General features: G+C 33.0%; 1 protein-coding gene across 6 annotated transcripts in view; it reads left to right on the top strand.

The window, feature by feature from the left end:
- Positions 1-10,289, top strand: part of LOC134694127 (uncharacterized) — a 67,873-nt gene extending 57,584 nt beyond the window's left edge. For 3 of the 6 annotated variants that reach the window (XM_063555125.1, XM_063555131.1, XM_063555139.1), the window contains exons 2-6: positions 2,139-2,222; positions 2,556-2,806; positions 5,155-5,299; positions 7,801-7,938; positions 9,088-10,283. In XM_063555125.1, the coding sequence (XP_063411195.1) occupies positions 2,147-2,222; positions 2,556-2,806; positions 5,155-5,299; positions 7,801-7,938; positions 9,088-9,329 (852 nt within the window). In that variant the 5' untranslated portion in view covers positions 2,139-2,146 and the 3' untranslated portion in view covers positions 9,330-10,283. Of the gene's footprint in view, positions 1-2,138; positions 2,223-2,555; positions 2,807-5,154; positions 5,300-7,800; positions 7,939-9,087 lie in introns of all 6 variants that reach the window. The other 3 variants (XM_063555159.1, XM_063555167.1, XM_063555152.1) reach the window with 2 other exon arrangements.
- Positions 10,290-13,742: the final 3,453 nt, after the last annotated feature.

Below are 13,742 nucleotides of genomic sequence, written 5' to 3'. Positions count from 1 at the left end.
TGTACATATGTTTATTAACGATGTGAACCGCAAATGTACCAAATTTAAGGAGTCCACGGCAAATACGTTTATATGGATGTATTAATCTTAAGAAAAAGGTTGATAATAACCCTTAAATTGTTTTGGTTTTTAACTCTCATTGATATCATATGTTTGCCACGCGAATATTCCCATTTGCTGCAAATCTTGTATTTCTCTGGAAGGCATCTTGCCCTGTCGTTTAATTTGAAGAACACGTACAACTGGTTAACATACATTAAAACAAATTGTGCCCCTCTTCTTGTCGACTTGTTTCTTTATTATTATGAGGCTGACTTCATACAGGACCTTCTTAGGAAGAAAGATAAGAAGTTAGCAATATCCTTTAACTCTACTTTCCGCTATATACATGATATAGATGATGTTCTTTCACTAAATAATTCAAAGTTCGGTGACTATGTTGAACGCATCTATCCCATCGAACTAGAGATAAAGAATACTACAGATACAGTTAAGTCGGCCTCATATCTTGACTTACATCTAGAAATTGACAATTAGGGTCGGTTGAAAACAAAACTTTACGACAAAGAGATGAGTTCAGCTTTGCAATTGTGAACTTTCCATTTCTAAGTAGCAACATTCCAGCAGCACCTGCATACGGGGTATATATCTCCCAATTGATACGATATTCCCGTGCTTGCATTTTCTAACATGATGTTCTTGATAGAGGGTTGCTTCTCAAGAGTTCCAAATGGTGAAGTTGAAATCATCCCTTCATAAATTTTACAGACGCCATCACGAGTTGGTTGACCGTTATGGAATAACCGTTTCACAAATGATATCGGATATTTTTCCTACGTCGTAACTGCAATCCCCTCCTTTTCATGAATGTGACCTACCGAATAAAGACAATTTACCGGATTTGTTATCACATAAGCAACATGACGGGTGCCACACGTGGAGCAGTATCTGCTTACCCTTCTGGAGCACATGAGATCTCCTCTAGTTTTTGGTGGGGTTCGTGTTGCTTATTCTTTAGTTTTCTATGTTGTGTTATGTGTACTATTGTTTGTCTGTTTGTATTTTTCATTTTTAGCCATGGCGTTGTCAGTTTATTTTCTATTTATGAGTTTGACTGTCCCTCTGGTATCTTTCGTCCATCTTTTAAGTTTAACGTTTGAATAACAGTATAGACATAAAGATAAATGATTAAAAAAAAAAAAAAGTACAAATTTGAATGAGACAATAACAGATTTATAATGACACCTTTCCTCCAGATAAAAACATTAATGCGCAACTAGTGGCAACCATACACGAACTTCTTGACGAAGGATAGTCAGGCTCAATCAAAATTCAGTCCGTAGTTCTCCTGTCCATATAAATAAAATAAAAATGGAGTAAACATTTAAAATACTCCAAAAAGATGTAGCAGATGCTACTCAGATTATGTAAAATGTCACCAGTGTCTGAGCAAAAAAGTTGATGAACAAAAGTTATGTCAAAGAACGTCTCGTTTTTATTTGTTTGTTTGGATTTTTGTATTTGCTTGAATGTTCATCGCAAGACCTTGTTGATAAATATTTCGTATCAACTTCCGTGTTACAAATGATACACGATGCCCTTGAAGTATAGATTCTATGTACTGACGTTGAGTATGTAAAGTCTATTTTTGGCAATCTCCATTTGACGTGGCTCGGTACTTATACTTTCCATCATTGTGTTAAAATGCGATAGTGAATTTTTGTATTTTTGTCGTTCGTTTTTTTTCCCTAATGTGCTTTGTGATTGTCTTTATGTCTTTTTGTGTTATTATACGACTACAAAAAAATGTTAACGGTCGTATACTGGTATCAGGTCGTAGTCGTCCGAAGACGGTTGGTTTCCGGACAATCACTTTAGTTTAAATTAATACAAATCCATGAAATTTAAACACAAGGTTTATAACCACAAAAGGAAGGTTTGGATTGATTTTGAGGGTTAAGGTCATAACTCTGTGGTCGTATGCAGCTTCGCTCAGCTAAACAATGTAGTCTTTGTGTTTTACTGTGATTAAGATTATAACACAATGGTGACTGTTGTAGCCCTATATGCTTGTCCATTGCTTTTAATCAAAACTCCTTGCTAAATGTTTCAAGAATATTATATTATGTTTCTTTTAGATCATACGATGAAACTCCGAATTACAACTATTATATATCTACTCAATGTTATTGTAGCAGTATGTGGAACCAGTGTGCAAATATGTAAGATTTCTGTGTTTAAGGTCTGGTCATTAATAAGAGTTCACATTTTGCACAGTCTGTTTCTGCTTTTAATGTTTATTCAACCGGAAGTATTTGCTGTCAATATCATATTCGCTAGATAATGAAAACAAAATAGAAACTGACAAGATGCATGCGCCTCTCGTCTCAAGAAATTTATTACATCACTTATTTCATTAAGAGGAGACTCATTTTGTCTCGATTGCATTTCTAGGAAGGGAAATTCAAATTATCAGCAACTTAAATAAACTTCTGCTTTGCATTATTTATAGAAAAGAAACGTTAAAACAAATCATGTACATCTTTGTCATTCAGATACATTTGGTGAGGACTGTTCTGTGTACTTTGAGATGGTTAATGATGAGGAATCGTTCATTGCTGAATACTATGGAAAAAACCGTTTAGGCAGCTGGTGTGATTACATGTCATTTACTGGGAGAGATAGCGGCTATAGGAATGAATATAAAATCTGCATAACACCGTTAGTGTACAAAGACCCTGATTGTGCGGTAGAGTTAACGTACAGGGAGCATTTTAAGGAGCTTTATAGTGGTTTACCATTGAAGGTATTCATGTGATTAAAACTACTCCGATTTCATTTATTACTAAAAAAAAATATCTCCTGAGTGACATGACTATTCTTTTCTACAGTAAAAGATGGCCTTCACAAATATTGAGATGAAATTTTATTTATAGAGTGGTTTCAATCAGATGTGGATTCTTAACAATTCTAAAGATGTACTGCTACTTAGATGAACATTTATTGCCATGTATACTTTCTATCTTTTATAATTCTAAAGATAATAACAAAAACAGTAACATTTAATAAAAATAAATTATAACAGTAACCCAACAAATCGGTTGTCGACCTTGTCTGAAATTGTCAGAACAGTAAGATTATGGCCCATTTATCAATTTTACTTCCAGTCACTTTTGCTCGAACTGCTGTAGTTTTTGAGATATAAGCCAAAATGGTTGATAATGGATCAAGCATTTGGATACAATTTACAAACTAAACACCCTAAGTAACGTTAAGTTAAAATTTGGTATTATGCCCAGTAGTATTAGAGAAGATTTTTCAACAAGAAATTGATTTGCACGACAACAATGTAAAGAAAAAATATAAGTTTCAAGGGCAATTACTCCATAAAGCCGCGGTCACACCTTATCGGATAACGCGAACAGACGCCGAACGGATTACTTTAATCCGTTCATCGGATTACTTTAATCCGTTCATGTTCGTTAGACGTCTGTTCTAACTGTTAGATGTCCGTCTATATCCGTTTTATGTCCGTTCAGCGTACGTTTCATCCGTCGACGTCCGTTCTGTCTGATGGAGAATTTTAAGCAATGTTCCAGACATTGAAAGGACGTCCAACGGAGGGAGTGTACATTGTACATCCCGTATGCGCCGTTTTCGACGGTACTCGTCCGTTCCGTTTTTGTATCCTTTACTTGGCCTTTATAATCCGTTAGAGGTTGGGTAGACCAATTCACCAAAGGACTTCTACTATACGTTCAACGGCTAAAACGGATGATTAACGGATGTGAAACGGACATGACTGGGGTGATAACGGATAAAACGGATACGTACCGAATGTAAAACGGATAAATGACAATTTTAAATTGCGCGTCAGAAATGCCATTTATCAGATTTCTTGAGTGTCATGAATGTTATGTTTTCATGCTGGATCTTGGAGTGAGTCTTCACTATCAAGCAGCTTTTTTTCTGACATTTTATTTCTTCTTCTTTTTTCACCCTTGCGCTTTTGACGTATTTAAAAGAATAAAGCCCCAGTCACGTCTTATCCGTATAGCGCAAACGGACACCGAACGGATAACTTGTGTTCAATCCGTTCATGTCCATAAGACGTCCATCCATATCCGTTTCATGTCCGTTCATAGTTCGTTTTATCCGTCGACATCCGTTCCGTCCGTCTGCAAATTTTGAATATATTCAAAACTTCGAACGGTTGTCCCACAGATGAAGTGTCCTTTTGACGACCGTTAGGCGTCCCTTTCGTTTCCGTTTTGTAGCCGTTACTTGTCCGTTCTAAATCCGGTAGACCAATTCACCAACAGACTTCTACCGGACGTTTAACGGACGTATTACAGATGTCAACGGAACCTTTTTTTTTTAATCCTTTCCGTGCGTCCTTTCGAACTATCCGGTAAGATGTGATCAGAGCTATCAACTAAAACAAGTTACACGGAAACTTTTCAATCATTTTAAGGTCACGTGTTTGTAATCTACATGTTAAATTATTGCCGCCTTTAATATATCGCGCATCTTGTTCATCCGATTTATCCGGTACGCTTCCGTTAGGTAGTCGTTTTATGCAGTACTCGTCAGTTGAATGTACGTTCGACATCCTTTCTGTCCGGTGCGTTTCCATTTCTTATCTAGAAAAGGGAGGAGAAAGATATAAAAGGGATATTCAAACTGACTGTCGAAAACAAACTGACAATGCCATGGCAAAAATTCAAACGACAAACAACAGTATACAAAACTAAAACATTTAAAACTAAAGTCTGATCTGACCTTCACGAACCCCTCCCAAAAAAACAAGGAACATGAAAGTGGAAATGTCGATTATAAAGAAACATATAAATTGTACAGTTCTACAGAATGCTACAACGATAAAGGCAAAATATACATAAATATAGCTGACATTAACTCTGTCTATAACAAGATTGATTCGGTGTTGAAGTAGTGTACACTGAATATGTGTTTTTTTGTTTAAAGAAGTTAATTTGTTGTATTTGTACTCCGATGTTTTCACATTTATTAACTGAAATTGATTGTGTTGTGTTGTTTTCTCGTTTTTCTTTGTTGTTTGTTTTAGGGGTTGGGGATGGGTTGTTGGTTGTGTTTGTTTTCATTCTATTATTGATTTTTTAATTTATATTTCAGACATATACATGCAATGACAAACCGACAACGAAATATTGTGGAGAACAAGATGAATACATGTATATTTACTTAACTTCTAAAAAACCCAATAATCTTCAGAATGTTCAAGTCAAACTGCAAATTGAAGCTGTTATGACTTACGATTGTAAGTTTATCATTAGAACATACTCTACCTAAAGTAACTTTCCTTTGTTGAAAAGTTATTCTAAACATTGTCTTCAACTGACGTTGTTTAATCCTAATGACCTGATCGGATATATTGTAACCCTGATATAGTTTCTATAAATTAACACAGTTGTCAATGCTTCTGTTCTGACATGACTTAAAACATTCTTTTCTTTAATTCTTCTTTCTAACTAAGGTTGGAACCATCTGAGGCAAAGTTGATCTTAAATTGATTTTGCTAGCCGTCTAGTTTCGTTATGGTTCCTTTGAGTCCTCACATATTTTAGTATACATGCTCATCATTGGCGTTTTAGGTTTTAAACTTGAATGTAAATAGAAAAGCGCATCAAACGCATCAAATTTATAAATAATCTTATTTTCTTATTTTTGGCCATTTGATCATTTTAATTATTTAAAGGAGATATCGTATGATTTCCAATAAGACAACTTACCACTTAATTCCAAATGGCGTGAGTGTTATCAACTGTAAGTCACCATACTACCTTCAAAAATGATAACAATAATATCGTGTGGTCAACTGCACAAGATTTGAAACAATTCAAACGAGAAAACAAACGGCATGATTTATGACTAACATTTTGTTTCTTTAGTTGTGCTGTTGCACAAATGTCCAATAATTGTTGTTTCCTAAATGAACTACATATTCGACAGACATCAAACAAATGACAACCACTGAATTACATGCCTCTGGCTGTAAACCGGAATAAAGAATTTGACGATGTTAAACATTTGTGTAAGCGTTGAACCCTCTACTTAAACTGTGACATTGGTGTAACAGCACAACATGAGGAACAATATGTAAAAGTCTATTGGAAATGACTTGATTCAAGTTTATTTAACAACTTTTCCCAAGTTTAATGTCGAAGTTTTTGAAAATAGACTAAAATACGTGCAGAAAAGGGGTTGTCACATAATAAACTCACAATATAACTTGATTTTCAACAAAGGTACATTTTTGTCATATTTAATGGTAGGATAATCAATACTATTTTGATTTTGAAATCATTGCTTCTAAGGTTAATATCATAGTTGCTCAGAATAAACTGACCTTTTTATAACAAAGAGGTTTCTAGATTATAACCATGCAATCGTTTCAAACAGGAACCAAACTTGCATAATTGGTCACATATGATAAGAGGATGATCTGTTTTGATTCCGATGTCCATACATCAAGGTCACTAAGAATAAATGTTTTGATCAACGCGTTCCAAATAATATACCGTATTGTATTTCCTTGTTATTATAATTGGAGAAATCAAAACTACATACAAACTTATCCAGTTGTTACCTGTCAAAAATGTTATAGAATTGAATAACTTAGGTATATTTTTATGATCAGCAGAAAAACTTAATTTAATTGCATGATGTATTGTATTTGTTTTCATTTTATCAAATTATATCATTCTCTGGTCATATTTCATACTTTGTATTTTGTCATATTAATAATTCGTATATTTTAACAAATTTGAATCGTTTAGGGATAGTTACATGTTAAACTATATGTTCGAAGGTAGAGAGAAAACGGCGGATAGCAAAAAGCATATTGCACGGTTATTTTTAGAACATCTTAAAAGTGATATACTTTGTGACTTCATGTGATGAATTTCAGGATATTGTTAAACGATCTTAACCGTTTTAAAACAAATGATATCTGTGATCGATTATTTGACGAAAACAATCTTCAAGTACATAAGATGACAAACAAACAAAAAAAAAGCAATTGAAATAACAACTAATATTTTGTTATTATAAAGGAGACAATATGATATATAAAAAGTTTCAACAAAATCAAATGACGATTTTGATACAAATATGGTCGGAAATTAATAATATAACAAATATAGTCTTTGTATGAGGTCAATACAGGATATATCGACCCAAAGAAGTAAATCGACCTCGGACTTTGTCCTCAGTCAATATACTTCTTTCATGTCAATATATCCTTGTATTGACCTCATACAAAAACTATATTTGTATATCATATTTTATTTCATGCACAGGAAAAAACACATGCATGTAAAGGGGGCAAAAACCTATCGATTGTAGCTCTATGTATGGCGTTATTGTATTGTCATCTTGCTTACTAAGCTTCTTTAACTTTGAAGTGCTAACATTTTTACATTATAATGACATTCTTATTTTTGATTTATCATGTAGGTTTTGAAAGTTGAACAAATATACGGATAAAAACTTATTTTGTTATCATTTTCCTAACGGTAAGCCTACCGACGCACGCACTCCCTCCAAATATCCCTACCACCCGCCTTGATAACACATAGTTAAAATATATTTTTATCATTAATTAAAACTGTACCAGCATGTTCATGCTTTTGAATGTTGACAGGAAAGTTTAAAATAATATTTGGTCACAAATTATTTAATGACAGTTACAAGCAGATTACCAGTGTATTTAACACATGTAGAACTAAATGGTAAAATCTTCAACTACATCTTTTTCAGACAGTAGAACCATAGGCATTATAATAGGATGTGTAATTGGTGGCATTGTATTAATTTCTGTTATCGTCGGAGTTATTTTATTTTACACATGCAGAGGACGAAGATCAGCTGGACAAGTTATTAACCCAGGAACCGGAAGTAAGATCACTTTTATTGCATGTTAAACCCTCTTTTTGTTTGTTCAACATATGATATAGATTGTCTTCTTGGATCGGATCGATGTGAAAATAGTTTTATTAATTTGATTAAAAGAGTTTGTTAAAAGGACAGCATTAAATATATTGCAAAACAGTTTGAAACCCATAGACAAACAAATATTGCTCTTGTTCAAAAATGCATTTTATCCTGCTGTAGGTGTTGTCATAATTAATTATCGATATTAAACCTATAGTAAACCAATTTGGATCTTAATTGTTATTTTGATCTGAACAGCTCTTAAAAGACTTGAGCAATATAATATAACGTCATCTTCCTTTTTAAGTGAATTATAAGACTAATCAACATCACTGACGTAATAGATGAAATTCATATGAAAAGCTGAACATGACTGAAAAACTCATTGTTTATACTTTTTAGATACTGTTAAGATCAGAATATAAAAAAAGAAGTTGTGGTATGATTGCCAATGAGACAACTATCCACAAATGACCAAAAGGACACAGTCATTAACAATTATAGGTCACCGTACGGCTTTCAACGATGAGCAAAGCCCATACCGCATAGTCAGTTATCAAAGGCCCCAATAAGACAATGTAAAACAATTGAAACGAGAAAACTAACGGCCTTATTAAGTTAAACAATTAACGAAAAACAAATATATAATAAGTAAACAAACGGCAACTACTGAATTCACACGATGCTCCTGACTTGGAACAGGCACATACAAGAATAATGTGGCGGGGTAAAACATGTTAGCGGGATCCCCCCCTAACCGGGGACAGTGGTATAACAGTACAACATAAGAACGAACTATAAAAATCAGTTGAAAAAGGCTTAACTCATCAGATGGACAACAATACAAGTGGACATGGCCGGGTACTTATACATCCCGACACAAAAAGACTCAATAAACAAATCTGAGAGTACTCGCAGTTATCTGACAGCTAGTTCAAAGCCCCTAACAATTAATAAAATAATCATGCATCTAAGAATAAAATGACTGTTTCAGACTAACACTCTTTCACTTAAATTATCAGGTCTCTCTCAGTTGCATTGTAATTTTGATAATTAAAGATTGTTTAATTTTGTATTCAAATGATTTGCATTTGCTTTTTTTATACATTCTAGTATCAATGGATCAATATCAGTCCCCTAATGCATCGTATCCATCACAACCAACTGGAAATTATGCACCACCACCAGGCAGTTATCCAACTCAACCAACAGGAAACTATACAGTCCAACCAACAGGAGGTTATCCGTCACAACAAACCGGAAATGATAACTCTAATACCCAATCTGAGCCTGCATTTACAGGCAACTCATACAATTCTCCTCCACCAGCCTACACAGATGTTTCAAAAACGTAGATCAATACAAACATATACATGCATTTAAAATTGTGACCATTAAGTTTTAAATTACTTTGCATTCTTATTAATGAAATGTCATTATATTTAATATGTATGAGGTATTCAAATCTTCTCCACGCTATTTTGTGAGAGTATACACAGTAAGTAGATATATGTTTAAACTTTTAAAAAAGGATAATAAAAAAAGTTTTTTTTTATCTTATGCCATAAAATATGATCTATATGATGACACATACAATTATAACCTAAGTTAACTCGTTAGTTATTTAGCATCTCTGTGATATAACAATTGTATACCCAGTTCATTGTAATTAAGTCAAAAGACGGGCAGGTAATTGGTGTAAAACAATCTTAGATACACTTCATTGTATTAGTTTACAATAATGACAATTTTATTCTCGTATTTTCTTTATTTATATTGGTACTTATCTCAAATTACAGCAAATGGCATTTGTTTTACTGTTATGAATTGCCTTTCATTGTAAAATAAAATTAAATATGCAAAGTAATCGACATTTCTAACAATAAAGGCAAGAACCTAGATGATATTAAGTTTTTTATTATTATAATATATTATTTATATATATGTGTATATATACGGTGACAACAAACTGGTTGTCTTGCTGCAAGTAAAATATAAAAATTTCACGATCATTCAAATATTTTTTAAATATTAGTCTTATTCTCCTTAAAAATTAAATAAATATACTTTGTTATGTTGAAATCTTTTGGATAATGCAATGAATTGCCTTCTTTATACAAGTAAGCAGTCTTACTTGTAAATTGCAAAATCCTCTTCTTGCATGTAAACTTTAAATCTCTAGATTACCAGTGTCAATTTTACTTAAAATATGTTCAATATATGAATCTCATTTAATATTTTAGTCTAGAAAAAATATATGTGATGTTTTGATAAGTTATAGTTGCCAATTATATATGTAATTATGTATAAGAATAAATATATAATAGTTTCATATTATTTATTTTTAAGTATGTATATGAATAAATATATAATAAATTTCATATTATATATGTTTAAGCATCTATATGAATAAATATATAATAATTTCATATTATATATGTTTAAGTATGTATATGAATAAATATATAATAATTTCATATTATATATGTTTAAGTATGTATATGAATATGCATATAAAGTGCTAAGAACGCATATTTATTATATAAATATCCAGTCTTTTGTATGAACGTAATTGACAAATAAAATGTTTCATTTTATGGTATTTGGTCTTCCAACTATTTTGAATCAGACCACACTTGTGAGTCCTATGAACACGAATCGCATTTCTGACATATCAAATTATTAGCTTAGTATACTGGAAGAGATACATTATTTTTATAGCATTTTTTAAAAATAATGATGATACACAGGGACTTTCAAAAGCTTACACGTTATTCAAAGTAACAACGCCATGTCAAAATAAGAAAGACAAAGAGAAGACAAAATATTTTTGGAACTAAAGACGGGTATTACAAATCCAATCTTAAATTAAAGGTGAATTCTGGTGCTATGACAGGAAGCATATTCTGCTCCAGTATTACCAATCGTCGTGTTGGCCAGTCATTGTTAGTTTCAAGTTGGCTATTTGTCTGGTTTGGTAATGCCATTTAATTTGTTACAATCAAGTCTGTTAGAGTAAAACGTCGCAGGAATGCCTTCTATTTTGTTAAATATCATTGTTTGTAGCAAAACTTTTACCCAATGATACTATAATACACCTTATCGCTATGTGTCCGCCATTACAGGATATCTATCAGGTTCCCGTAAAATTTTGACGTCATAAAACAAAATATCTGATTCCACAATGGAAAAGTTATTGTACTATGCGCCAAAAGTTCAAGCGGCCGGGTCAGCCAGGATTAGCGATAAGGTGTATAGAAAATGCAAGCTGTGGAATATATACTTCATATACAGGCGCTGTTTGGATATTGCTTCATTCAAACTGAAAGTGCACAATTCGGAGGCTGAAATAATCTTTTTTATCGTTATCACTTTTTTCAACCGACTCTTATTGTCAACTTTTTTGGGTGAAAGGTCCAAAAGGTGTCTAATGAACAGTTTGTGCTTTTTGTTCCCTTTTCTGCTCTGACGAAGACGAAACAATGGCATTGGAGAAATTTAAGATGAACCATCATTATTCATTAAAATCCACGGATTATTTTTAATATATGTTCTAAAGGAATTGTGGGATGACAATTCACTAAGAAAACAAACAAGTACTCTCGCAACCGTCAATTGGGAAGACATCAATTCTATTTATTATGTGTTAGATATAGTAGTTTATTATTTTTGAACAGCGAACAGCGATATACTATTGTTGCCTGTATTCTGATCGAATAGTTAAGAAGATTCATATCAAGGTAAAATAATATAAAAAGATAACTTGAAGAGCGGACAGACCAGGTGTGTCAACTTGGTAAGGCGGTCGTTTTTTTTATCCTTAGAATATTAGAGACCTGGGGCCGGTAAATAAAGGCAACAGTAGTATACCGCTGTTCAAAACTCATAAATCCATGGACAAAAAGCAAAATCGGGGTAACAAGCTAAAATCGAGGGAACCGCATTAAATATAAGAGAACAACGACAAAACACCGAAACGCAACGCACACAGAAACGGACCAAGCATCGGTAACAAGAAGCATTCGTATGTCTTACGAACGTCTAAAGGGCGTCTTAAAAGATTTAAGCATGTAACAAGACCCTACCTCAGACCTATCTTAGAATGATTGACAGCCCTTAATGTTTTGAAAAAGAGCAAGCATGATTTAAGAACGATTCTGACGTCTACCTTAAAGCATTCTTACTAATTCCGGTAACACAAAATCATTCTAATATTTTGGTCAGTTATTAAGTGTTCTTAAAACAAACTTAGCAACTTAGGGGTGTACAAAGAACAATTCGCAATAGCTTCACTTGACATTTTTTGTAAGAGTGGTCCCGACTACTCTTAGCTGTACATTCACTTGTTAATATTAGAACAAGTTGCTTAAAAAAGTTAATACGTCAACCTTAGAACTTTTTTATTCTAATTATTAATTCATCTAAATAGGTAATTATATATCAGTGTTTTCTTGGCCATGTATGTGGAGGATGGTAGTTTCTCTTTTTTTGTAAATCATTACAATTTTGGCTTGTTGAGAGAAGTGTTAAATATAAAGCAAGGAGAAATTTGTGACCTTTTTCAATTTTAAACCAAGAGTTCCAAATGGGGCAGTTTAAATCATCACTTCTTACATTTTACGGAAGCCATCATGAGTTGATTGGCAAATTATTTACCGGATTTTTAATATAATGAGCAACACGATGGGCGCCACACGTGACGCAGGATTTGCTTACCCTTCTGAATCATCTAAAATCATCTTTAGTTTTTGGTGGGTTGGGTCTTGTTGTTGTATACCTGGTTTTGTTTTTACATTTTTGCCTCGTGTGTCTTTTGTGTTCAAGCATCGTTAAACTACCATCCTTGTCATGGAATTTGACAAGGCTGTCATACAAGTGAGAGGTTCAGCTCGTTAAACCAGGTTCAATCCACCATATTTTCACACTTTGAAAATGCCTGTAACAAATCAGGAACATGACAGGTGACGTCTATTCGTTTGATGTGTTTCATCATTTGATTGTGCCATTTGGTTAAGGACTTAATTTCCGTTTTGAAATTTCCTCGGAGTAAGTATTTTTGTAATTTTATTTTTCGTAAGAAGGCTTTTAAAATGTGAAAAAAAATATTGTTTAAAGGGAAAAAATATAAGAAGATGTGGTATGAGTGCCAATAAGACAAATCTCCATCCAAACTATAAATTATAAAAGTAAACCATTCTAGTAGTGATTTGACCGAAATGAACGATAGGATAGAAAAATAAGCCTACGTCATTTGAGACTCGTCATTTCAATACTCATTTAAGGTGATTCTAATGTCTCTGCAAGGAACCAAAAACGGAGTCATCAGAAAATTATTAAGAACTCGTAACTTGTAAACTATTACGATGCAACTTAAGGGAGAAATAAGAGCGATCTACGAACAACCTGAGGGAGCTTTGATTTACACTCTTTGAGTGATCTTTAAATTATCTTATCTTCCCCTTAATTCAATATTTACGACCTCTCTTAATAAAATTTCTTGTTAGCGGCCCCTGGATTGTTCTTTACTTCAGAATCAGACGAAAACTCAAATTGTAATGTCCTTTAAAAAATAATATTTACGCCGGATTTGCCAAATGCTCCAGAAGACCTATTTCCATACTATTTACAACCCTTTTTTATTAGCAACCAAAATAAGCCTTCATACTTTGTCTATTCGATGGAAGCTGTGAATCATATATGGATACTAAATAGTTCAAAAAATCGGTTAGGGAACTCACAATTCAATTTCCTCTCTTTTGAAGTTTACT

The sequence above is a fragment of the Mytilus trossulus genome, chromosome 1 (assembly GCF_036588685.1).
Source record: "Mytilus trossulus isolate FHL-02 chromosome 1, PNRI_Mtr1.1.1.hap1, whole genome shotgun sequence".
Taxonomy (NCBI): Eukaryota; Metazoa; Mollusca; class Bivalvia; order Mytilida; family Mytilidae; genus Mytilus; species Mytilus trossulus.
Note: the sequence above shows the minus strand (reverse complement) of the source record. Positions and strands in the feature narration are given on the sequence as shown.